Source organism: Salvelinus fontinalis, unplaced genomic scaffold (assembly GCF_029448725.1).
Source record: "Salvelinus fontinalis isolate EN_2023a unplaced genomic scaffold, ASM2944872v1 scaffold_0643, whole genome shotgun sequence".
Taxonomy (NCBI): Eukaryota; Metazoa; Chordata; class Actinopteri; order Salmoniformes; family Salmonidae; genus Salvelinus; species Salvelinus fontinalis.
In genome coordinates this window covers 42,061-70,000 of record NW_026600852.1, presented here as the reverse complement: position 1 = coordinate 70,000, position 27,940 = coordinate 42,061, and the positions used below count along the sequence as shown (strand labels likewise).

General features: G+C 46.1%; 1 protein-coding gene across 7 annotated transcripts in view; it reads right to left on the bottom strand.

The window, feature by feature from the left end:
• Positions 1–3,356: 3,356 nt before the first annotated feature.
• Positions 3,357–27,940, bottom strand: part of LOC129846902 (transmembrane protein 65-like) — a 47,076-nt gene continuing 22,492 nt past the window's right edge. The window contains exons 5-7 of one of the 7 annotated variants that reach the window (XR_008758302.1): positions 13,997–14,102; positions 9,748–12,932; positions 3,357–9,703 (exon numbers count right to left, since the gene is read on the bottom strand). Coding sequence is in view for 1 of the 7 variants with exons in the window: in XM_055914710.1 (XP_055770685.1) it covers positions 12,783–12,932; positions 13,997–14,102 (256 nt within the window). In the remaining 6 variants the exon portion in view is untranslated. Of the gene's footprint in view, positions 12,933–13,996; positions 14,103–27,940 lie in introns of all 7 variants that reach the window. The other 6 variants (XR_008758304.1, XR_008758301.1, XR_008758305.1 and 3 more) reach the window with 6 other exon arrangements.

Genomic DNA, 27,940 nt, shown 5'->3' with positions numbered 1-27,940 from the left:
GTTTGTAGAAATGCAACATTGAGTGTTGTCAACCAGCACGTTCCACACAAAGAAGGATAACAGTGTTTCTGTTATGAAGCACAACCTAGAACATTAAAACCAGACACATTGGGATTAAGTAAAACCAGACACATTGGGATTAAGTAAAACCAGACACATTGGGATTAAGTAAAACCAGACACATTGGGATTAAGTAAAACCAGACACATTGGGATTAAGTAAAACCAGACACATTGGGATTAAATAAAACCAGACACTTTGGGATTAAGTAAAACCAGACACATTGGGATTAAGTAAAACCAGACACATTGGGATTAAGTAAAACCAGACATATTGGGATTAAGTAAAACCAGACACATTGGGATTAAGTAAAACCAGACACATTGGGATTAAGTAAAACCAGACACATTGGGATTAAGTAAAACAGACACATTGGGATTAAGTAAAACCAGACACATTGGGATTAAGTAAAACCAGACACATTGGGATTAAGTAAAACCAGACACATTGTGATTAAGTAAAACCAGACACATTGGGATTAAGTAAAACCAGACACATTGGGATTAAGTAAAACCAGACACATTGGGATTAAGTAAAACCAGACACATTGGGATTAAGTAAAACCAGACACATTGGGATTAAGTAAAACCAGACACATTGGGATTAAGTAAAACCAGACACATTGGGATTAAGTAAAACCAGACACATTGGGATTAAGTAAAACCAGACACATTGGGATTAAGTAAAACCAGACACATTGGGATTAAGTAAAACCAGACACATTGGGATTAAGTAAAGCCAGACACATTGGGATTAAGTAAAGCCAGACACATTGGGATTAAGTAAAGCCAGACACATTGGGATTAAGTAAAGCCAGACACATTGGGATTAAGTAAAACCAGACACATTGGGATTAAGTAAAACCAGACACATTGGGATTAAGTAAAACCAGACACATTGGGATTAAGTAAAACCAGACACATTGGGATTAAGTAAAACCAGACACATTGGGATTAAGTTTACAATACAGAGGCATGGTCATGTTGTTACACCAAATAGGGAGCTTGAAGATGTTTATTGCTACTAAATAATGAAACAAATTAATCCCCCCCCCCCCCCCCCCCCAAATAAACCTATTGTTATGTGCTCTACTGTTGTATTTACAGAGATACCTAAAAGTCCAACATTTCACTCAGCCTAACAACTAAAACGATGAATTAGTTTCATGATTAGCATGCAGCTACGGCCTTATCGAGTTATGCCCCAAAAAAACAAAACAGAGCATTTATCAGCATTAACAGAGCATTTCCATTGGAATGATGGGAGCAGGTGTTTTTCCCTATTCTGAACATCCAAAATGGAGGACGTTGTTTGTGACCGTGTGACACGTACAGCTTCTTCATTCTACACCACATGCAACAGGATATATTCAGCATTTCAGCGCCAATCTGCCTCAAAACGTAACAAAATACATCATTACTGAATACCTTTTTCCTACTTAACACAGACCCTTCAATCGCTATGTAGGATCGAAAATAATTATAACATCTGTATAAAATAAATCCAAATCATGCCAATATAAAATGTAATTTAAAAAACCCAAACATTTTAATGCTCAGTTCTACATCATAGTGTTACAACAACTGAGTTTGTTTTCTTCTACAGAAACTACAACGATGATCAGTCCTGTGTTTAGGTGAACCTCAACGCTTCCTTCCTGATGATCAGTCCTGTGTTTAGGTGAACCTCAACGCTTCCTTCCTGATGATCAGTCCTGTGTTTAGGTGAACCTCAACGCTTCCTTCCTGATGATCAGTCCTGTGTTTAGGTGAACCTCAACGCTTCCTTCCTGATAATCAGTCCTGTGTTTAGATGAACCTCAACGCTTCCTTCCTGATAATCAGTCCTGTGTTTAGGTGAACCTCAACGCTTCCTTCCTGATAATCAGTCCTGTGTTTAGGTGAACCTCAACGCTTCCTTCCTGATGATCAGTCCTGTGTTTAGGTGAACCTCAACGCTTCCTTCCTGATGATCAGTCCTGTGTTTAGGTGAACCTCAACGCTTCCTTCCTGATAATCAGTCCTGTGTTTAGGTGAACCTCAACGCTTCCTTCCTGATGATCAGTCCTGTGTTTAGGTGAACCTCAACGCTTCCTTCCTGATGATCAGTCCTGTGTTTAGGTGAACCTCAACGCTTCCTTCCTGATAATCAGTCCTGTGTTTAGGTGAACCTCAACGCTTCCTTCCTGATGATCAGTCCTGTGTTTAGGTGAACCTCAACGCTTCCTTCCTGATAATCAGTCCTGTGTTTAGGTGAACCTCAACGCTTCCTTCCTGATGATCAGTCCTGTGTTTAGGTGAACCTCAACGCTTCCTTCCTGATAATCAGTCCTGTGTTTAGGTGAACCTCAACGCTTCCTTCCTGATGATCAGTCCTGTGTTTAGGTGAACCTCAACGCTTCCTTCCTGATAATCAGTCCTGTGTTTAGATGAACCTCAACGCTTCCTTCCTGATGATCAGTCCTGTGTTTAGGTGAACCTCAACGCTTCCTTCCTGATGACATCTTTGTGCTTAACAGTTTTCCTTCAAAATCACATAAATAACATTATTTTTATTTATTTTTAATAATATCTTCAGACCAGTGCTTAATTTGTATATTGGGAGGCGCCAGAACAAAGAAAGTGAGTGCTAGAGAGGGGGGTGTCCTGGGGAGTTCTGAGGTAGCACTTACACAAGTAGCCGAGGGTCCGGGGGAAATGTTGGCCTTTTATAAACGCATTACATTTTACATCTATTTACATGACTGGAGACTTTGCCAGAATATATATTTTTTTTATACAGCACAAATGATGGAAACGGCAGGCTACTACGACACGGACAAACTGAGAATCTGAGATCAAATGATGTAAACGGCAGGCTACTACGACACGGACAAACTGAGAATCTGAGATCAAATGATGGAAACGGCAGGCTACTACGACACTGACAAACTGAGAATCTGAGATCAAATGATGTAAACGGCAGGCCACTACGACACGGACAAACTGAGAATCTGAGATCAAATGATGTAAACGGCAGGCCACTACGACACGGACAAACTGAGAATCTGAGATCAATAAAAAACCACCTTGTCTTGAATCCATCACTAGCCCAGGCCTCGGTGTGTGGAGACACGTTGTAGGTTACAACATGAGGAGGAAATGATAGTCCTAATAATGCCTTCCAGTTTCACTGACTCATCCCCCATGATGCACAGCTCACTGGCTGGTGATGGTCGATGGGCCCGTGCCAAAAGCTTCTCTCTCTCTCTTTTGTAAAACAATATTTGGAAGTGGATGTGATATGTTGGTAGCCTACAGCAGCGTGTTTTCAGCAGGAGCAGAGTGTTTTCAGCAGGAGCAGAGTGTTTTCAGCAGGAGCAGAGTGTTTTCAGCAGGAGCAGAGTGTTTTCAGCAGGAGCAGAGTGTTTTCAGCAGAGTGTCTTCAGCAGGAGCAGAGTGTTTTCAGCAGGAGCAGAGTGTTTTCAGCAGGAGCAGAGTGTTTTCAGCAGGAGCAGAGTGTTTTCAGCAGGAGCAGAGTGTTTCCAGCAGGAGCAGAGTGTTTTCAGCAGGAGCAGAGTGTTTTCAGCAGGAGCAGAGTGTTTTCAGCAGAGTGTCTTCAGCAGGAGCAGAGTGTTTTCAGCAGGAGCAGAGTGTCTTCAGCAGGAGCAGAGTGTTTTCAGCAGGAGCATAGTGTTTTCAGCAGGAGCAGAGTGTTTTCAGCAGGAGCAGAGTGTTTTCAGCAGGAGCAGAGTGTCTTCAGCAGGAGCAGAGTGTCTTCAGCGGGAGCAGAGTGTTTCCAGCAGGAGCAGAGTGTTTCCAGCAGGAGCAGAGTGTCTTCAGCAGGAGCAGAGTGTCTTCAGCGGGAGCAGAGTGTTTTCAGCAGGAGCAGAGTGTTTTCAGCAGGAGCAGAGTGTCTTCAGCAGGAGCAGAGTGTCTTCAGCAGGAGCAGAGTGTTTTCAGCAGGAGCAGAGTGTTTCCAGCGGGAGCAGAGTGTCTTCAGCGGGAGCAGAGTGTCTTCAGCGGGAGCAGAGTGTCTTCAGCGGGAGCAGAGTGTTTTCAGCAGGAGCAGAGTGTCTTCAGCAGGAGCAAAGTGTCTTCAGCAGGAGCAGAGTGTTTTCAGCAGGAGCAGAGTGTTTTCAGCAGGAGCAGAGTGTTTTCAGCAGGAGCAGAGTGTTTTCAGCAGGAGCAGAGTGTTTCCAGCAGGAGCAGAGTGTTTTCAGCAGGGGCAGAGTGTTTTCAGCAGGAGCAGAGTGTTTTCAGCAAGAGCAGAGTGTTTTCAGCAGAGTGTTTTCAGCAGGAGCAGAGTGTTTTCAGCAAGAGCAGAGTGTTTTCAGGAGCAGAGTGTTTCCAGCAGGAGCAGAGTGTTTTCAGCAGGAGCAGAGTGTTTTCAGCGGGAGCAGAGTGGGAGCAGAGTGTTTTCAGCAGGAGCAGAGTGTTTCCAGCAGGAGCAGAGTGTTTTCAGCGGGAGCAGAGTGGGAGCAGAGTGTTTTCAGCAGGAGCAGAGTGGGAGCAGAGTGTTTTCAGGAGCAGAGTGTTTCCAGCAGGAGCAGAGTGTTTTCAGCAGGAGCAGAGTGTTTTCAGCAGGAGCAGAGTGTTTTCAGCAGGAGCAGAGTGTTTTCAGCAGAGTGTTTTCAGCAGGAGCAGAGTGTTTTCAGCAGGAGCAGAGTGTTTTCAGCAGGAGCAGAGTGTTTTCAGCAGAGTGTTTTCAGCAGGAGCAGAGTATTTCCAGCAGGAGCAGAGTGTTTTCACCAGGAGCAGAGTGTTTTCAGCAGAGTGTCTTCAGCAGGAGCAGAGTGTTTTCACCAGGAGCAGAGTGTTTCCAGCAGGAGCAGAGTGTTTTCAGCAGAGTGTTTTCAGCAGGAGAAGAGTGTTTTCAGCAGGAGCAGAGTGTTTCCAGCAGGAGAAGAGTGTTTTCAGCAGGAGCAGAGTGTTTTCAGCAGGAGCAGCGTGTCTTCAGCAGGAGCAGAGTGTTTTCAGCAGAGTGTTTTCAGCAGAGTGTTTCCAGCAGGAGCAGAGTGTCTTCAGCAGGAGCAGAGTGTTTTCAGCAGAGTGTTTTCAGCAGGAGCAGAGTGTCTTCAGCAGGAGCAGAGTGTTTTCAGCAGGAGCAGAGTGTTTTCAGCAGAGTGTTTTCAGCAGGAGCAGAGTGTTTTCAGCAGGAGCAGAGTGTTTTCACCAGGAGCAGAGTGTTTTCAGCAGGAGCAGAGTGTTTTCAGCAGAGTGTTTTCAGCAGGAGCCACATCGTATTCCATTGTATTTGAAATATTGCAAAAGGTTTTTGTCTGCATGCTGTTTTTCCCACTGACAGATTTGCCGCGCGTTCCTGACTGTAAGCTACCTCTTGTTATTGAGCTACAATCCACAGCTAGGCTATTTAAAAAAAAAAGCTATTGATCCTCTGTGGCTAAATTATGGGCCTTCTAATGGTCTCTGTCTCTTTTCCGCTCTCTTTCTCTCCCCCTCTCTCTTTCTCCCTCTCTCATCTCCCTCTCTCTCTCTCTCTCTCTCTCTCTCTCTCCCCTTTCTCTCTCCCTCCCTCTCTCATCTCACACAGTACCTCTAAAACAATCTGTTCCCAAAGGTAGTATACCGTCTGTCTCAGAATACAACTGCTTTAATAATCACTGAAGGAGGCTGTTAGAGAGAGAGCGAAAAAGAGTTAGGGAAACAGAGAGAGAAAGAGAGCGAAACAGAGAGAGAGACAGAGAGAGAGAAACACAGAGAGAGAGAAACACGTAGAGAGAGAAACAGGGAGATAGAGACAGAGAGACAGAGAGAGAGAGAGACAGAGAGACAGAGAGAGAGAGAGAGAGAGAGAGAGAGACAGAGAGACAGAGAGAGAGAGAGAGAGAGAGAGAGAGAGAGAGAGAGAGAGAGAGAGAGAGAGAGAGAGAGAGAGAGAGAGTGCAACAGAGAGACGATAAGGGCACCTCAGTGTGAATGAATGAGGCATCAAAATGAATCACCATAAGGCTCTGGGAAAAAGTAGTGCACTATTTTGGGAAAAGGGTGCCATTTGGGACAAATCCATAGATACAAAGGCAGGCAGATGATGAGGTTACTGGGACTGTACTGCTAGTGGAGGTTACTGGGACTGTACTGCTAGTGGAGGTTACTGGGACTGTACTGTTAGTGGAGGTTACTGGGACTGTACTGTTAGTGGAGGTTACTGGGACTGTACTGTTAGTGGAGGTTACTGGGACTGTACTGCTAGTGGAGGTTACTGGGACTGTACTGTTAGTGGAGGTTACTGGGACTGTACTGTTAGTGGAGGTTACTGGGACTGTACTGCTAGTGGAGGTTACTGGGACTGTACTGTTAGTGGAGGTTACTGGGACTGTACTGTTAGTGGAGGTTACTGGGACTGTACTGTTAGTGGAGGTTACTGGGACTGTACTGTTAGTGGAGGTTACTGTACTGCTAGTGGAGGTTACTGGGACTGTACTGTTAGCGGAGGTTACTGGGACTGTACTGTTAGTGGAGGTTACTGGGACTGTACTGTTAGTGGAGGTTACTGGGACTGTACTGTTAGTGGAGGTTACTGGGACTGTACTGTTAGTGGAGGTTACTGGGACTGTACTGTTAGTGGAGGTTACTGGGACTGTACTGTTAGTGGAGGTTACTGGGACTGTACTGTTAGTGGAGGTTACTGGGACTGTACTGCTAGTGGAGGTTACTGTACTGTTAGTGGAGGTTACTGGGACTGTACTGTTAGTGGAGGTTACTGGGACTGTACTGTTAGTGGAGGTTACTGTACTGCTAGTGGAGGTTACTGGGACTGTACTGTTAGTGGAGATACTGGGACTGTACTGTTAGTGGAGGTTACTGGGACTGTACTGCTAGTGGAGGTTACTGGGACTGTACTGTTAGTGGAGGTTACTGGGACTGTACTGCTAGTGGAGGTTACTGTACTGCTAGTGGAGGTTACTGGGACTGTACTGTTAGTGGAGGTTACTGGGACTGTACTGTTAGTGGAGGTTACTGTACTGCTAGTGGAGGTTACTGGGACTGTACTGTTAGTGGAGATACTGGGACTGTACTGCTAGTGGAGGTTACTGGGACTGTACTACTAGTGGAGGTTACTGGGACTGTACTGCTAGTGGAGGTTACTGGGACTGTACTGCTAGTAGAGAATAATGGGACTGTACTGTTAGTGGAGGTTACTGGGACTGTACTGTTAGTGGAGGTTACTGGGACTCTACTGTTAGTGGAGGTTACTGGGACTGTACTGTTAGTGGAGGTTACTGGGACTGTACTGCTAGTAGAGAATAATGGGACTGTACTGTTAGTGGAGGTTACTGGGACTGTACTGTTAGTGGAGGTTACTGGGACTCTACTGTTAGTGGAGGTTACTGGGACTGTACCGTTAGTGGAGGTTACTGGGACTGTACTGTTAGTGGAGGTTACTGGGACTGTACTGTTAGTGGAGGTTACTGGGACTGTACTGTTAGTGGAGATACTGGGACTGTACTGCTAGTGGAGGTTACTGGGACTGTACTACTAGTGGAGGTTACTGGGACTGTACTGCTAGTGGAGGTTACTGGGACTGTACTGCTAGTAGAGAATAATGGGACTGTACTGTTAGTGGAGGTTACTGGGACTCTACTGTTAGTGGAGGTTACTGGGACTGTACTGTTAGTGGAGGTTACTGGGACTGTACTGTTAGTGGAGGTTACTGGGACTGTACTGTTAGTGGAGGTTACTGGGACTGTACTGTTAGTGGAGGTTACTGGGACTGTCCTGTTAGTGGAGGTTACTGGGACTGTACTGTTAGTGGAGGTTACTGGGACTGTACTGCTACTCAACAGAGTTCTAGATGGGGAAGCCTGGTGTATATGACATCAACAGAGTTCTAGATGGGGAAGCCTGGTGTATATGATATCAACAGAGTTCTAGATGGGGAAGCCTGGTGTATATGACATCAACAGAGTTCTAGATGGGGAAGCCTGGTGTATATGACATCAACAGAGTTCTAGATGGGGAAGCCTGGTGTATATGATATCAACAGAGTTCTAGATGGGGAAGCCTGGTGTATATGATATCAACAGAGTTCTAGATGGGGAAGCCTGGTGTATATGATATCAACAGAGTTCTAGATGGGGAAGCCTGGTGTATATGACATCAACAGAGTTCTAGATGGGGAAGCCTGGTGTATATGACATCAACAGAGTTCTAGATGGGGAAGCCTGGTGTATATGATATCAAAAGTTCTAGATGGGGAAGCCTGGTGTATATGATATCAACAGAGTTCTAGATGGGGAAGCCTGGTGTCTATGACATCAACAGAGTTCTAGATGGGGAAGCCTGGTGTATATGATATCAACAGAGTTCTAGATGGGGAAGCCTGGTGTATAGGATATCAACAGAGTTCTAGATGGGGAAGCCTGGTGTATATGATATCAACAGAGTTCTAGATGGGGAAGCCTGGTGTATATGATATCAACAGAGTTCTAGATGGGGAAGCCTGGTGTATAAGATATCAACAGAGTTCTAGATGGGGAAGCCTGGTGTATAAGATATCAACAGAGTTCTAGATGGGGAAGCTTGGTGTATATGACATCAACAGAGTTCTAGATGGGGAAGCCTGGTGTATATGACATCAACAGAGTTCTAGATGGGGAAGCCTGGTGTATATGATATCAACAGAGTTCTAGATGGGGAAGCCTGGTGTATATGATATCAACAGAGTTCTAGATGGGGAAGCCTGGTGTATATGATATCAACAGAGTTCTAGAGGCTGTGAGTAGGCTTGCTTTCTATATACTGCTCAATATCCAGATAAGAGACTAGATTACAGGCGTATGCATGTTAAGACGAGAGTTTCCACAGCCAATGGCCAAGCCATGTGGATAATGCACACAGATAGTCATGCTTGGGTGAGTTGGCTCCACAACGCCCTCTGGTGGTAGGATTATGTGCCCAGCGCTCAATAAAAATACAGCTGTCCACTGATACCACAGGTGTCAGACTCGTTCCATTCTATGTCTATGGGCCGAGTGTCTGTGGGTTTTTGCTCCTCGTTTGTTCTTGATTGATCGAGTAAGGTCACTGATTAGTTAGGAACTCCCCTTCTCACCTGGTTGTCTAGGTCTTCATTAGTTAGGAACTCCCCTCCTCACCTGGTTGTCTAGGTCTTCATTAGTTAGGAACTCCCCTCCTCACCTGGTTGTCTAGGTCTTCATTAGTTAGGAACTCCCCTCCTCACCTGGTTGTCTAGGTCTTCATTGGTTAGGAACTCCCCTCACCTGGTTGTCTAGGTCTTCATTGGTTAGGAACTCCCCTCACCTGGTTGTCTAGGTCTTCATTGGTTAGGAACTCCCCTCACCTGGTTGTCTAGGTCTTCATTGGTTAGTTAGGAACTCCCCTCACCTGGTTGTCTAGGTCTTAATTGGTTAGTTAGGAACTCCCCTCACCTGGTTGTCTCGGTCTTAATTGGTTAGGAGCTCCCCTCACCTGGTTGTCTTGGTCTTAATTGGTTAGGAACTCCCCTCACCTGGTTGTCTCTGTCTTAATAGGTTAGTTAGGAACTCCCCTCACCTGGTTGTCTAGGTCTTAATTGGTTAGTTAGGAACTCCCCTCACCTGGTTGTCTCTGTCTTAATAGGTTAGTTAGGAACTCCCCTCACCTGGTTGTCTTGGTCTTAATTGGTTAGGAACTCCCCTCACCTGGTTGTCTCTGTCTTAATAGGTTAGTTAGGAACTCCCCTCACCTGGTTGTCTAGGTCTTAATTGGTTAGGAACTCCCCTCACCTGATTGTCTTGGTCTTAATTGGTTAGGAACTCCCCTCACCTGGTTGTCTCTGTCTTAATTGGTTAGTTAGGAACTCCCCTCACCTGGTTGTCTAGATCTTAATTGGTTAGGAACTCCCCTCACCTGGTTGTCTAGGTCTTAATTGGTTAGTTAGGAACTCCCCTCACCTGGTTGTCTCGGTCTTAATTGGTTAGGAGCTCCCCTCACCTGGTTGTCTTGGTCTTAATTGGTTAGGAACTCCCCTCACCTGGTTGTCTCTGTCTTAATAGGTTAGTTAGGAACTCCCCTCACCTGGTTGTCTAGGTCTTAATTGGTTAGTTAGGAACTCCCCTCACCTGGTTGTCTCTGTCTTAATAGGTTAGTTAGGAACTCCCCTCACCTGGTTGTCTTGGTCTTAATTGGTTAGGAACTCCCCTCACCTGGTTGTCTAGATCTTAATTGGTTAGTTAGGAACTCCCCTCACCTGGTTGTCTCTGTCTTAATAGGTTAGTTAGGAACTCCCCTCACCTGGTTGTCTAGGTCTTAATTGGTTAGGAACTCCCCTCACCTGGTTGTCTTGGTCTTAATTGGTTAGGAACTCCCCTCACCTGGTTGTCTCTGTCTTAATTGGTTAGTTAGGAACTCCCCTCACCTGGTTGTCTAGATCTTAATTGGTTAGGAACTCCCCTCACCTGGTTGTCTAGGTCTTAATTGGTTAGTTAGGAACTCCCCTCACCTGGTTGTCTAGAACTTAATTGGTTAGGAACTCCCCTCACCTGGTTGTCTAGGTCTTAATTGGTTAGTTAGGAACTCCCCTCACCTGGTTGTCTCTGTCTTAATTGGTTAGGAACTCCCCTCACCTGGTTGTCTAGGTCTTAATTGGTTAGTTAGGAACTCCCCTCCTCACCTGGTTGTCTAGGTCTTCATTGGTTAGGAACTCCCCTCACCTGGTTGTCTAGGTCTTAATAGGTTAGTTAGGAACTCCCCTCACCTGGTTGTCTAGGTCTTAATAGGTTAGTTAGGAACTCCCCTCACCTGGTTGTCTAGGTCTTAATTGATTAGTTAGGAACTCCCCTCCTCACCTGGTTGTCTAGGTCTTCATTGGTTAGGAACTCCCCTCACCTGGTTGTCTAGGTCTTAATAGGTTAGTTAGGAACTCCCCTCACCTGGTTGTCTAGGTCTTAATAGGTTAGTTAGGAACTCCCCTCACCTGGTTGTCTAGGTCTTAATTGATTAGTTAGGAACTCCCCTCACCTGGTTGTCTAGGTCTTAATTGATTAGTTAGGAACTCCCCTCCTCACCTGGTTGTCTAGGTCTTCATTGGTTAGGAACTCCCCTCACCTGGTTGTCTAGGTCTTAATAGGTTAGTTAGGAACTCCCCTCACCTGGTTGTCTAGGTCTTAATAGGTTAGTTAGGAACTCCCCTTCTCACCTGGTTGTCTAGGTCTTAATAGGTTAGTTAGGAACTCCCCTCACCTGGTTGTCTAGGTCTTAATAGGTTAGTTAGGAACTCCCCTCACCTGGTTGTCTAGGTCTTAATTGGTTAGTTAGGAACTCCCCTCACCTGGTTGTCTAGGTCTTAATTGGTTAGTTAGGAACTCCCCTCACCTGGTTGTCTAGGTCTTAATAGGTTAGTTAGGAACTCCCCTCACCTGGTTGTCTAGGTCTTAATTGGTTAGTTAGGAACTCCCCTCACCTGGTTGTCTAGGTCTTAATTGGTTAGTTAGGAACTCCCCTCACCTGGTTGTCTAGGTCTTAATAGGTTAGTTAGGAACTCCCCTCACCTGGTTGTCTAGATCTTAATTGGTCTTACAAACCAGCTGACACTGGGCCATGGAATGAGTGACACCCCTGACCCCTGGTATCCATACAACCCTAGTATCATGGGCCCACCCTTACAAATCTGGTCTCATTGACTGAGTGAAGCCTGGGTCTCTGGGGGGTACACTGTCCCAAGCATCTAAAAGTGACAACTAATATGAATCTCTCCCAAGTTACACAGGATCCTTAGAGTTACTTAAATTCCTCATATCAAACTCAAAGACCAAATCCTTGAAAACAAAAGGATGGATACTTTCAAATACAAAATACCACAGAATGATTTGTGGGTAACTTGAAGTCAGCGTTAGAGGAAGCGGCTATAAGAACCGTGTCATATTTCAGCCCTGTCGTGCAGCGCTAGTGGAAAGTAAGGTGGAATTTTATTTATTTTACTAGGCAAGGCAGTTAAGAACAAATTCTTATTTTCAATGACAGCCTAGGAACAGCGGGTTAACTGCTTTGTTCAGGGGCAGAACAACAGATTTTTACCTTGTCAGCTCGGGGGATTCGATCTAGCAACCTTTCATTTATTAGTCCAACGCTCTAACCACTAGGCTACCTGCCGCCCCAATGAAATCCAGTTGGAAAGTTCCAGCCTCACTATACCAACTGAAGACGGAATAGTTTCTGTAAATGTGTTATCTCGCTATAGCAGCTGGCCTTGTCCTCTTCTCACACGGTCATTTAATCTAACAAGACAACAGCCCACAGCATGTTGATTACTTACACCAGATGTTGCAGGAATATCCCCCTTGAGAGATATTGAAGTTCAATTGAACTGATCTGAGTGTAGTCCACCGGGAATCCATCCTGGTCACCTCTAACTGATTAGGACCAAGTTACACCAAACTCAAAAAATAAAAGTTGCACCAACTCAAAAAACAAAACAAAAAAACAAAGAAGCAGCAGAAAACATGGTTGGAAGAGTGGTCCACTTGTATTTATCATTGTTGTTTTTCTTCATACTGCTTTTGAATGTTGCAGGAGGAACTATTTAAGACATTGACATCAACAAGTGACATCAGTAGTCATGCTTCCTACACTGTAGTGTTAGTAATCTAGTTTACCTAGGAAGGTCTGTCTGTCTGGGAAACAGAGGTTATTCATTATGCAGTAGTTAGGTTGTGAAGTAGCGGTAGTCCAATGATAAGTTCTCTCTCTTCCCGAGAAGGTAAGTCTTTCTGTCAAGTTGTCTCAATTGCTGCTGCTGCTGCCAGTGGAGATGAGGGTTAGTGATCCATCTTTACCCTCCCTTTCCGCCTCTTTCTTCTTCGTCTCATCTTTGAAGAAGAGTAGCGGGAACATCCCTAAGATGCAGCCGATGGCAACTCCGATGGCTTTACCCTGAAGACAAAACAAAACAAGAAACAACGTGCCATTACTACTCTGATGCCTAATACTAATACTAATACTAATACTAATACTACACTAATACTAATACGAATATTAACACTACTAATACTAACACCAATACTAATACTACACGGATACTAATACTAACACTGGCATTAATACTGGTACTAACACTAATACTAATACTAATACTAATACTAATACTACTACTAACACTAACACTAGTACTAACACTAATACCACCACTAATACTAGTACCAACACTAATATTAATACTACTAACACTAACACTGATACTAACACTAATACTAACACTAATATCAATACTAATACTAATATTAATACTAATGCTACCACTAACACTAACACTAATATCAATACTAACACTAACACTAATGCTACCACTAACACTAACACTAATATCAATACTAACACTAACACTAATGCTACCACTAACACTAATACTAATATCAATACTAACACTAACACTAATGCTACCACTAACACTAACACTAATATCAATACTAACACTAATACTAATATCTAATATATAATACTAATATATAATAATAAAAATACTGTCTTCAGTGAAATGGCTGCACAACCAAAAGCATATTCTGTAGGACACTTCTGACTGATTTATGGCTCTATTCAATCAGATCCACTAAGTAAGCAAGACAGAGAGGACTGACAGAGAGGACTGACAGAGAGAGACACAGAGAGACAGAGAGAGACAGAGAGAGACACAGAGACAGAGACAGAGACAGAGACAGAGAGAGAGAGAGAGAGAGAGAGAGAGAGAGAGAGAGAGAGAGAGAGAGAGAGAGAGAGAGAGAGAGAGAGAGAGAGAGAGAGAGAGAGAGAGAGAGAGAGAGAGAGAGAGAGAGAGAGAGAGAGAGAGAGAGAGAGAGAGAGAGAGAGAGAGAGAGACAGAGACAGAGACAGAGACAGAGACAGAGACAGAGACAGAGACAGAGACAGAGACAGAGACAGAGACAGACAGACAGACAGACAGACAGTGTGTACGTCCTCTCAGAGATACGACAGAGACTCACACTGTGGGTGCTAACTCTGGTCTGCCACATGTCAGCCTGTTTGGGGTTCAGGTCTGGGCCCACCAAACCACAACGACAGGCCAGGGCTTCCACGTAACCTGCAAGGCTAACACAGGAAAATACCATGGTTACATACCTTAATGCACTAGAAAAAAGGTTTGGTTACATACATCAATGTATTATCTCTGTTAACCCAGAAGTAAAACCAGAAGGAATTTGATCAGCTGCATGATTCACTTCTGTGTTGATACTGTACGTGTTAGAAATGGAGAGTTCCGGAAAAAACAAAGTCTCTACCCTAACTCTCAGCCAACCCCCCCCCCCCCCCCCCCGCAGCAAGCACGAGGCGAAGAAGTTTAAGCACCGTCTTCTCCCAATTTCTGATACGTAGAAATAACCAGTGATGAATTCTCCCCAAAACCATAAGTAACGCTGCTCGGCTCTCACGCATCACATTCAGTCCTGGAAGATTCTGTCACATGCAGAATCTGCCTGCGGGAGAACCACGTTATAGACAGCTCTCAAACTATGGGCCTGGGCCCATATTGGGTCCAATTGTTGTGCTCTTTACATTTTTAATTCATCTACTTATTCTCTATTGATTAGCTTTGCTACTTTACATTATTCTGTACTGTTGAAGGAAGAGTGGCAGGTCAGCATTACACTGTCTCTGTTACACCTGCTGTAGAAACCTGGGCGTGTGACGAATAAACTGGATTTGATTCAAAAAGTATCTCAGAATAGGAGTTCTGGTTCAGGTTCAGCCTTCTTTATGAGCTAAAAAACTGATCCTAGATCAGCACTCTGAGATTTATGAATACAGGTCCTGAGCTTCAAGGGATCACCAGATGAAAGCTCCCATTCATTGCTGGAGTGATATATGGTAATACGAAATTACCATAATACGAATCATGGAAATATTAAATTCAACCAGTAAATATGCACAGCAGAAAATCTTCTGGCACAGACATCTGTGCATAGAATCATAAAAAGATGGGGGATTTTTTTATTTTTAAATCATCATTAATCAAAATACATGCTGTTATTCAACACCAGCCCTTCTCGGTCCTGGCACTCCGATGGTGGAATGAGCTTCCACCTGAAGCTAGGACAGCAAAGTCCCTGTCCATCTTCCCCCTGAAGCTAGGACAGCAGAGTCCCTGTCCATCTTCCCCCTGAAGCTAGGACAGCAGAGTCCCTGCCCATCTTCCCCCTGAAGCTAGGACAGCAGAGTCCCTGTCCATCTTCCCCCTGAAGCTAGGACAGCAGAGACCCTGTCCATCTTCTGGAAACCCGTTAAACTGAAACCGCTCAGTTTAACGATGCTAACAGAGTGCCAGACAGAGCAGCCATCTCCATTACGATGCTAACAGAGTGCCAGACAGAGCAGCTATCTCCATTATGATGCTAACAGAGTGCCAGACAGAGCAGCTATCTCCATTATGATGCTAACAGAGTGCCAGACAGAGCAGCCATCTCCATTACGATGCTAACAGAGTGCCAGACAGAGCAGCCATCTCCATTACGATGCTAACAGAGTGCCAGACAGAGCAGCTATCTCCATTATGATGCTAACAGAGTGCCAGACAGAGCAGCTATCTCCATTATGATGCTAACAGAGTGCCAGACAGAGCAGCTATCTCCATTATGATGCCAACAGAGTGCCAGACAGAGCAGCTATCTCCATTATGATGCCAACAGATTGCCAGACAGAGCAGCTATCTCCAGTACGATGCCAACAGAGTGCCAGACAGAGCAGCTATCTCCATTATGATGCCAACAGAGTGCCAGACAGAGCAGCTATCTCCATTATGATGCCAACAGATTGCCAGACAGAGCAGCTATCTCCATTACGATGCCAACAGAGTGCCAGACAGAGCAGCTATCTCCATTATGATGCCAACAGATTGCCAGACAGAGCAGCTATCTCCAGTACGATGCCAACAGAGTGCCAGACAGAGCAGCTATCTCCATTATGATGCTAACAGAGTGCCAGACACAGCAGCTATCTCCATTATGATGCCAACAGAGTGCCAGACAGAGCAGCTATCTCCATTACGATGCCAACAGAGTGCCAGACAGAGCAGCTATCTCCATTACGATGCTAACAGAGTGCCAGACAGAGCAGCTATCTCCATTACGATGCAGACAGAGTGCCAGACAGAGCAGCTATCTCCATTATGATGCCATCAGAGTGCCAGACAGAGCAGCTATCTCCATTACGATGCAGACAGAGTGCCAGACAGAGCAGCTATCTCCATTACGATGCCAACAGAGTGCCAGACAGAGCAGCTAACAGAGTGCCAGACACAGCAGCTATCTCCATTATGATGCTAACAGAGTGCCAGACAGAGCAGCTATCTCCATTACGATGCAGACAGAGTGCCAGACAGAGCAGCTATCTCCATTACGATGCCTACAGAGTGCCAGACAGAGCAGCTAACAGAGTGCCAGACACAGCAGCTATCTCCATTACGATGCTAACAGAGTGCCAGACAGAGCAGCTATCTCCATTACGATGCTAACAGAGTGCCAGACAGAGCAGCCATCTCCATTACGATGCTAACAGAGTGCCAGACAGAGCAGCCATCTCCATTATGATGCCAACAGAGTGTCAGACAGAGCAGCTATCTCCATTATGATGCCAACAGAGTGTCAGACAGAGCAGCTATCTCCATTACGATGCTAACAGAGTGCCAGACAGAGCAGCCATCTCCATTACGATGCTAACAGAGTGCCAGACAGAGCAGCCATCTCCATTACGATGCTAACAGAGTGCCAGACAGAGCAGCTATCTCCATTACGATGCCAACAGAGTGCCAGACAGAGCAGCTATCTCCATTACGATGCTAACAGAGTGCCAGACAGAGCAGCTATCTCCATTATGATGCCAACAGAGTGCCAGACAGAGCAGCTATCTCCATTACGATGCTAACAGAGTGCCAGACAGAGCAGCTATCTCCATTATGATGCTAACAGAGTGCCAGACAGAGCAGCTATCTCCATTACGATGCTAACAGACTGCCAGACAGAGCAGCTATCTCCATTATGATGCCAACAGAGTGCCAGACAGAGAAGCTATCTCCATTATGATGCCAACAGAGTGCCAGACAGAGCAGCTATCTCCATTATGATGCCAACAGAGTGCCAGACAGAGCAGCTATCTCCATTATGATGCCAACAGAGTGCCAGACAGAGCAGCTATCTCCATTATGATGCCAACAGAGTGCCAGACAGAGCAGCTATCTCCATTATGATGCCAACAGAGTGCCAGACAGAGCAGCTATCTCCATTATGATGCCAACAGAGTGCCAGACAGAGCAGCTATCTCCATTACGATGCTAACAGAGTGCCAGACAGAGCAGCTATCTCCATTACGATGCCAACAGAGTGCCAGACAGAGAAGCTATCTCCATTACGATGCTAACAGAGTGCCAGACAGAGCAGCTATCTCCATTATGATGCCAACAGAGTGCCAGACAGAGCAGCTATCTCCATTACGATGCTAACAGAGTGCCAGACAGAACAGCTATCTCCATTATGATGCCAACAGAGTGCCAGACAGAGCAGCTATCTCCATTACGATGCTAACAGAGTGCCAGACAGAGCAGCTATCTCCATTATGATGCCAACAGAGTGCCAGACAGAGCAGCTATCTCCATTACGATGCTAACAGACTGCCAGACAGAGCAGCTATCTCCATTATGATGCTAACAGACTGCCAGACAGAGCAGCTATCTCCATTATGATGCCAACAGAGTGCCAGACAGAGCAGCTATCTCCATTATGATGCCAACAGAGTGCCAGACAGAGCAGCTATCTCCATTATGATGCCAACAGAGTGCCAGACAGAGCAGCTATCTCCATTATGATGCCAACAGAGTGCCAGACAGAGCAGCTATCTCCATTACGATGCTAACAGACTGCCAGACAGAGCAGCTATCTCCATTATGATGCTAACAGACTGCCAGACAGAGCAGCTATCTCCATTATGATGCCAACAGAGTGCCAGACAGAGCAGCTATCTCCATTATGATGCCAACAGAGTGCCAGACAGAGCAGCTATCTCCATTACGATGCCAACAGAGTGCCAGACAGAGCAGCTATCTCCATTATGATGCCAACAGAGTGCCAGACAGAGCAGCTATCTCCATTACGATGCCAACAGAGTGCCAGACAGAGAAGCTATCTCCATTACGATGCTAACAGACTGCCAGACAGAGCAGCTATCTCCATTATGATGCTAACAGACTGCCAGACAGAGCAGCTATCTCCATTATGATGCCAACAGAGTGCCAGACAGAGCAGCTATCTCCATTATGATGCCAACAGAGTGCCAGACAGAGCAGCTATCTCCATTATGATGCCAACAGAGTGCCAGACAGAGCAGCTATCTCCATTACGATGCCAACAGAGTGCCAGACAGAGCAGCTATCTCCATTACGATGCCAACAGAGTGCCAGACAGAGCAGCTATCTCCATTACGATGCCAACAGAGTGCCAGACAGAGCAGCTATCTCCATTATGATGCCAACAGACTGCCAGACAGAGCAGCTATCTCCATTACGATGCTAACAGAGTGCCAGACAGAGCAGCTATCTCCATTACGATGCCAACAGAGTGCCAGACAGAGCAGCTATCTCCATTATGATGCCAACAGACTTCCAGACAGAGCAGCTATCTCCATTACGATGCCAACAGAGTGCCAGACAGAGCAGCTATCTCCATTATGATGCCAACAGAGTGCCAGACAGAGCAGCTATCTCCATTATGATGCCAACAGAGTGCCAGACAGAGAAGCTATCTCCATTACGATGCTAACAGACTGCCAGACAGAGCAGCTATCTCCATTATGATGCTAACAGACTGCCAGACAGAGCAGCTATCTCCATTATGATGCCAACAGAGTGCCAGACAGAGCAGCTATCTCCATTATGATGCCAACAGAGTGCCAGACAGAGCAGCTATCTCCATTATGATGCCAACAGAGTGCCAGACAGAGCAGCTATCTCCATTACGATGCCAACAGAGTGCCAGACAGAGCAGCTATCTCCATTACGATGCCAACAGAGTGCCAGACAGAGCAGCTATCTCCATTACGATGCCAACAGAGTGCCAGACAGAGCAGCTATCTCCATTATGATGCCAACAGACTGCCAGACAGAGCAGCTATCTCCATTACGATGCTAACAGAGTGCCAGACAGAGCAGCTATCTCCATTACGATGCCAACAGAGTGCCAGACAGAGCAGCTATCTCCATTATGATGCCAACAGACTTCCAGACAGAGCAGCTATCTCCATTACGATGCTAACAGAGTGCCAGACAGAGCAGCTATCTCCATTACGATGCCAACAGAGTGCCAGACAGAGCAGCTATCTCCATTATGATGCTAACAGAGTGCCAGACAGAGCAGCTATCTCCATTATGATGCCAACAGACTGCCAGACAGAGAAGCTATCTCCATTATGATGCCAACAGAGTGCCAGATGGCCCAGGAACATGAGCAGAATCCTGAAATGACACTATTCCCTATAAAGTGGGCAACAGTAAGTGAGTCTTGTCTGACCCAGAACGGCCAACAGAGACGACATTCCAGACTCAGCCGGCTGTCTGTACCACTTGGGACGAAGCCATGGGAATGTACTCCCACATTCGCCAATTCAGTTACTTTTGGGTAAAAAAAAAATACTGTAAAATCTATAGGAATTAAGTTAAAAATGAGTTTAATTGAGGAAATCTGTTCCTAAGTATTCTCAGAAATACAAAATAGAAGTGTCATCTTGTCTCAGTGTAATCAGGGTAAGAAATTATTGTTATTTTCAAATGCAATCTCTTTTTGAGTTGTGGTCAATTTGCAGTGTACAAATTATTAGAACTATGTTCAGGCCCCCCCCCCCCCCTCGACCATCTGCTCCGACAAAAAAATGTCTGAATCTAGTTGGCCTACCCCTGACCTAGATCAACTCAATAATTCACAGGCTGGATGCACAGTCATGGGGAGAGGGACCAAATGATCTGTTTAAATTCAGTCAGGGAGAGGGGACCAAATGATCTGTTTAAATTCAGTCAGGGGAGAGGGACCAAATGATCTGTTTAAATTCAGTCAGGGAGAGGGGACCAAATTATCTGTTTAAATTCAGTCAGGGGAGAGGGGACCAAATGATCTGTTTAAATTCAGTCAGGGGAGAGGGGACCAAATTATCTGTTTAAATTCAGTCAGGGGAGAGGGGACCAAATGATCTGTTTAAATTCAGTCAGGGGAGAGGGGACCAAATTATCTGTTTAAATTCAGTCAGGGGAGAGGGGACCAAATGATCTGTTTAAATTCAGTCAGGGGAGAGGGGACCAAATGATCTGTTTAAATTCAGTCAGGGGAGAGGGGACCAAATGATCTGTTTAAATTCAGTCAGGGGAGAGGGGACCAAATTATCTGTTTAAATTCAGTCAGGGGAGAGGGGACCAAATGATCTGTTTAAATTCAGTCAGGGGAGAGGGGACCAAATGATCTGTTTAAATTCAGTCAGGGGAGAGGGGACCAAATGATCTGTTTAAATTCAGTCAGGGAGAGGGGACCAAATGATCTGTTTAAATTCAGTCAGGGGAGAGGGGACCAAATGATCTGTTTAAATTCAGTCAGGGGAGAGGGACCAAATGATCTGTTTAAATTCAGTCAGGGGAGAGGGACCAAACGATATGTTTAAATTCAGTCAGGGAAGAGGGGACCAAATGATCTGTTTAAATTCAGTCAGGGGAGAGGGACCAAATGATCTGTTTAAATTCAGTCAGGGGAGAGGGACCAAACGATATGTTTAAATTCAGTCAGGGAAGAGGGGACCAAATGATCTGTTTAAATTCAGTCAGGGGAGAGGGGACCAAATTATCTGTTTAAATTCAGTCAGGGGAGAGGGACCAAATGATCTGTTTAAATTCAGTCAGGGGAGAGGGGACTAAATGATCTGTTTAAATTCAGTCAGGGGAATGTCTTCACTCCAGCAGAACCAATAAAAACCAATAACCCAACAGGTCACTGCAGATATCACCCGGGATAATATCACCCGGGATAAACTAACAAGCATCACTGTGGTCTGCAGAGCAAACAGCTTCCATGACAACAGGTGATGATGATGATGATGATGTCATAATGGTTGTGGATACAGTGAGTAGAACACGTACACAGGCTTAATGAGATGCGTTGATCGTTAGACAGTTACACACACACAGTGGGAGACATATGCTGCTCGTTACTGTATAAACTGATTGTAGTGGAGGAAGACAGGGACTTGTAAAGGCCACCCTTTCTCAGGCCAGACAATACATCCTGTATAACCTGACAGAATGGGATAATGCATAGGATGTCAGCTGGGTGATTATCACATAGCTCGACCTCTACGGTATGTACATGATAGACATACAGGGATAATATGACAAAAAGGACCATTTGTTAGGTGGAAGATGACTTGACTACATAGACCAATATGGACACACTGTAAAACAACATACAGTATGTTGGGACAGGTACTGCTATAACAGGGAATGATGCTCTAGTGTGTTGGGACAGGTACTGCTATAACAGGGAATGATGCTCTAGTGTGTTGGGACAGATACTGCTATAACAGGGAATGATGCTCTAGTGTGTTGGGACAGATACTGCTATAACAGGGAATGATGCTCTAGTGTGTTGGGACAGGTACTGCTATAACAGGGAATGATGCTCTAGTGTGTTGGGACAGATACTGCTATAACAGGGAATGATGCTCTAGTGTGTTGGGACAGATACTGCTATAACAGGGAATGATGCTCTAGTGTGTTGGGACAGATACTGCTATAACAGGAAATGATGCTCTAGTGTGTTGGGACAGGTACTGCTATAACAGGGAATGATGTTCTAGTGTGTTGGGACAGATACTGCTATAACAGGGAATGATGCTCTAGTGTGTTGGGACAGGTACTACTATAACAGGGAATGATGCTCTAGTGTGTTGGGACAGGTACTGCTATAACAGGGAATGATGCTCTAGTGTGTTGGGACAGATACTGCTATAACAGGGAATGATGCTCTAGTGTGTTGGGACAGATACTGCTATAACAGGGAATGATGCTCTAGTGTGTTGGGACAGATACTGCTATAACAGGGAATGATGCTCTAGTGTGTTGGGACAGGTACTGCTATAACAGGGAATGATGCTCTAGCGTGTTGGGACAGATACTGCTACAACAGGGAATGATGCTCTGGTCCGCAGGCCTGGGCAACTCCAGTCCCCGGGGACATGATTGGTGTAACACTTTTCCCATATTGCTAGCAAACACAACTGATTTAAACGAATTACATTCTAAACTGAAGATCAGGATGAGTTGATTATTGGAGTCAGGCGTGTTAGCGGGGACAAAGTGTGACACCAATCAGGACTGGAGTTTCCCAGGCCTGCGTGTGTTAACCTCCATGCCAGTAGAGGGCAGAGTTGAGTAGGTGTTACCTGGATAAACCCTGGGGACAATGAGGCCAAGCTGTAAGTCAGAGTGACCTGTTCATGTTCTACTGGTCAACGTCTTCAAACGTGTCAACATCCAGAACAGTAGAAACAGTAAACCTAGATCTGCCACCTAAATGATGAAATGTACTGAAATGTACCTGAGGGTAACTCAATGATGAGATGTACTGAAATGTACCTGAGGGTAACTCAATGATGAGATGTACTGAAATGTACCTGAGGGTAACTCAATGATGAGATGTACTGAAATGTACCTGAGGGTAACTCAATGATGAGATGTACTGAAATGTACCTGAGGGTAACTCAATGATGAGATGTACTGAAATGTACCCGAGGGTAACTCAATGATGAGATGTACTGAAATGTACCTGAGGGTAACTCAATGATGAGATGTACTGAAATGTACCTGAGGGTAACTCAATGATGAGATGTACCGAAATGTACCCGAGGGTAACTCAATGATGAGATGTACTGAAATGTACCTGAGGGTAACTCAATGATGAGATGTACTGAAATGTACCTGAGGGTAACTCAATGATGAGATGTACTGAAATGTACCTGAGGGTAACTCAATGATGAGATGTACCGAAATGTACCCGAGGGTAACTCAATGATGAGATGTACTGAAATGTACCTGAGGGTAACTCAATGATGAGATGTACTGAAATGTACCTGAGGGTAACTCAATGATGAGATGTACTGAAATGTACCTGAGGGTAACTCAATGATGAGATGTACTGAAATGTACCTGAGGGTAACTCAATGATGAAATGTCCTGAAATGTACCTGAGGGTAACTCAATGATGAAATGTACTGAAATGTACCTGAGCGTAACTCAATGATGAAATGTACTGAAACGTACCTGAGGGTAACTCAATGATGAAATGTACTGAAATGTACCTGAGGGTAACTCAATGATGAGATGTACTGAAATGTACCTGAGGGTAACTCAATGATGAGATGTACTGAAATGTACCTGAGGGTAACTCAATGATGAGATGTACCGAAATGTACCCGAGGGTAACTCAATGATGAGATGTACTGAAATGTACCTGAGGGTAACTCAATGATGAGATGTACTGAAATGTACCTGAGGGTAACTCAATGATGAGATGTACTGAAATGTACCTGAGGGTAACTCAATGATGAGATGTACTGAAATGTACCTGAGGGTAACTCAATGATGAAATGTCCTGAAAATTACCTGAGGGTAACTCAATGATGAAATGTACTGAAATGTACCTGAGCGTAACTCAATGATGAAATGTACTGAAACGTACCTGAGGGTAACTCAATGATGAAATGTACTGAAATGTACCTGAGGGTAACTTTAAACACTTCACTGAATGATGAGATGTGTTCATAGTGTGAAAGCCAAGCTAACAGAGGAGAGGCTGGAAGCCCAGGTCAAACCAAGCTAACAGAGGAGAGGCTGGAGGCCCAGGTCAAACCAAGCTAACAGAGGAGAGGCTGGAAGCCCAGGTCAAACCAAGCTAACAGAGGAGAGACTGGAGGCCCAGGTCAAACCAAGCTAACAGAGGAGAGGCTAAAGGCCCAGGTCAAACCAAGCTAACAGAGGAGAGGCTGGAGGCACAGGTCAAACCAAGCTAACAGAGGAGAGGCTGGAGGCCCAGGTCAAACCAAGCTAACAGATGAGAGGCTGGAGGCCCAGGTCAAACCAAGCTAACAGAGGAGAGGCTGGAGCCCCAGGTCAAACCAAGCTAACAAAGGAGAGGCTGGAGGCCCAGGTCAAACCAAGCTAACAGAGGAGAGGCTGGAGGCCCAGGTCAAACCAAGCTAACAGAGGAGAGACTGGAGGCCCAGGTCAAACCAAGCTAACAGAGGAGAGGCTGGAGGCCCAGGTCAAACCAAGCTAACAAAGGAGAGGCTGGAGGCCCAGGTCAAACCAAGCTAACAGAGGAGAGGCTGGAGCCCCAGGTCACACCAAGCTAACAGAGGAGAGGCTGGAGGCCCAGGTCAAACCAAGCTAACAGAGGAGAGGCTGAAGCCCCAGGTCAAACCAAGCTAACAGAGGAAAGGCTGGAGGCCCAGGTCAAACCAAGCTAACAGAGGAGAGGCTGGAGGCCCAGGTCAAACCAAGCTAACAGAGGAGAGGCTGGAGGCCCAGGTCAAACCAAGCTAACAGAGGAGAGGCTGGAGGCCCAGGTCAAACCAAGCTAACAGAGGAGAGGCTGGAGCCCCAGGTCAAACCAAGCTAACAGAGGAGAGGCTGAAGCCCCAGGTCAAACCAAGCTAACAGAGGAGAGGCTGGAGGCCCAGGTCAAACCAAGCTAACAGAGGAGAGGCTGGAGGCTCAGGTCAAACCAAGCTAACAGAGGAGATGCTGGAGGCCCAGGTCAAACCAAGCTAACAGAGGAGAGGCTGGAGCCCCAGGTCAAACCAAGCTAACAAAGGAGAGGCTGGAGGCCCAGGTCAAACCAAGCTAACAAAGGAGAGGCTGGAGGCCCAGGTCAAACCAAGCTAACAGAGGAGAGGCTGGAGGCCCAGGTCAAACCAAGCTAACAGAGGAGAGGCTGGAGGCCCAGGTCAAACCAAGCTAACAGAGGAGAGACTGGAGGCCCAGGTCAAACCAAGCTAACAGAGGAGAGGCTGTGGAGCCCCAGGTCAAACCAAGCTAACAGAGGAGAGGCTGTGGAGCCCCAGGTCAAACCAAGCTAACAGAGGAGAGGCTGGAGGCCCAGGTCAAACCAAGCTAACAGAGGAGAGGCTGGAGGCCCAGGTCAAACCAAGCTAACAGAGGAGAGGCTGGAGGCCCAGGTCACACCAAGCTAACAGAGAGGCTGGAGCTCCAGGTCAAACCAAGCTAACAGAGAGGCTGAAGCCACGGTGGCCGTGGCAGCTGACTGCTGTTAAAATAAATGACTCATACATCAAATTACAGACGTCAGAAAGAGACAGCAGCAGATTACACGACATCTGGGAAATCAGACATCTACAAGCAGACATCTACAATCCTCTCTGTCACCAGTCATAGAAAAAGGACTGCAGAGAATACAAAACATATACTTTATTCTATAATTCACCATAATGCTGACAACAAGGCCAATAGGAAACATTTAGTTACAGTTCGCTTAGCTCTGTTCTCGCCTGGTCCCAGATCTGTTGTAGACTGGTCCCAGATCTGTTCTAGTCTGGTCCCAGATCTGTTGTAGACTGGTCCCAGATCTGTTCTAGTCTGGTCCCAGATCTGTTCTAGCCTGGTCCCAGATCTGTTCTAGACTGGTCCCAGATCTGCTCTAGACTGGTCCCAGCTGTGTTGTAGCCTGGTCCCAGATATGTTGTAGACTGGACCCAGATCTGTTGTAGACTGGTCCCAGATCTGTTCTAGACTGGTCCCAGGTCTGCTGTAGACTGGTCCCAGATCTGTTATAGCCTGGTCCCAGATCTGTTCTAGCCTAGTCCCAGATATGTTGTAGACTGGTCCCAGATCTGTTCTAGACTTGTCCCAGGTCTGTTGTAGACTGGTCCCAGATCTGCTGTAGACTGGCCACATATCTGTTGTAGCCTGGTCCCATATCTGCTGTAGACTGGCCCCATAGCTGCTGTAGACTGGTCCCAGGTCTGTTGTAGACTGGCCCCATATCTGTTGTAGCCTGGTCCCAGGTCTGTTGTAGACTGGTCCCAGATCTGTTATAGCCTGGTCCCAGATCTGTTATAGCCTGGTCCCATATCTGCTGTAGACTGGTCCCAGGTCTGTTATAGCCTGGTCCCAGATCTGTTTTCTTTGTGTTTATTTACCCCTTTTCTCCAATTGGTAGTTACAGTCTTGTCTCATCGCTGCAATTCCCATAGGGACCCGGGAGAGGCGAAGTTCGAGAGCTGTGCTTCCTCCGAAACACGACCCAACCAAGCCACACTGCTTCTTGACACAATGCCCACTTAACCCGGAAGCCAGCCGCACCAATGACTAACTGGCAACAAGTCATGATTACTTCCTGTACAAAACCACATGGGTAAAACAGGGACAATGACAGGACATTAGCTCAAGCACTCAGCAGCAGCAACTGGTGAAAGGAACTACCCTTGGCTGTCGCTGTCTAACAGATTCTGTTACAGTCGTTTTAACATTAGTCTGTGATGATGTTGGAGGCTCTTTTACAAAGACAGTGACAATAAGGAAGTGCATAGGAGATGTTATTCCCACTGTAACTCCACCAGGGACTGTACACAGTGTGACTGCAATAGGACTCCACCAGGGACTGTACACAGTGTGACTGCAATAGGACTCCAACAGGGACTGTACACAGTGTGACTGCAATAGGACTCCACCAGGGACTGTACACAGTGTGACTGCAATAGGACTCCACCAGGGACTGTACACAGTGTGACTGCAATAGGACTCCACCAGGGACTGTACACAGTGTGACTGCAATAGGACTCCACCAGGGACTGTACACAGTGTGACTGCAATAGGACTCCACCAGGGACTGTACACAGTGTGACTGCAATAGGACTCCACCAGGGACTGTACACAGTGTGACTGCAATAGGACTCCACCAGGGACTGTACACAGTGTGACTGCAATAGGACTCCAACAGGGACTGTACACAGTGTGACTGCAATAGGACTCCACCAGGGACTGTACACAGTGTGACTGCAATAGGACTCCAACAGGGACTGTACACAGTGTGACTGCAATAGGACTCCACCAGGGACTGTACACAGTGTGACTGCAATAGGACTCCACCAGGGACTGTACACAGTGTGACTGCAATAGGACTCCACCAGGGACTGTACACAGTGTGACTGCAATAGGATGCTAACAGGGACTGTACACAGTGTGACTGCAATAGGACTCCACCAGGGACTGTACACAGTGTGACTGCAATAGGACTCCACCAGGGACTGTACACAGTGTGACTGCAATAGGACTCCACCAGGGACTGTACACAGTGTGACTGCAATAGGACTCCACCAGGGACTGTACACAGTGTGACTGCAATAGGACTCCACCAGGGACTGTACACAGTGTGACTGCAATAGGACTCCAACAGGGACTGTACACAGTGTGACTGCAATAGGATTCCACCAGGGACTGGACACAGTGTGACTGCAATAGGACTCCACCAGGGACTGTACACAGTGTGACTGCAATAGGACTCCACCAGGGACTGTACACAGTGTGACTGCAATAGGACTCCACCAGGGACTGTACACAGTGTGACTGCAATAGGACTCCACCAGGGACTGTACACAGTGTGACTGCAATAGGACTCCACCAGGGACTGTACACAGTGTGACTGCAATAGGACTACACCAGGGACTGTACACAGTGTGACTGCAATAGGACTCCACCAGGGACTGTACACAGTGTGACTGCAATAGGACTCCACCAGGGACTGTACACAGTGTGACTGCAATAGGACTCCACCAGGGACTGTACACAGTGTGACTGCAATAGGACTCCACCAGGGACTGTACACAGTGTGACT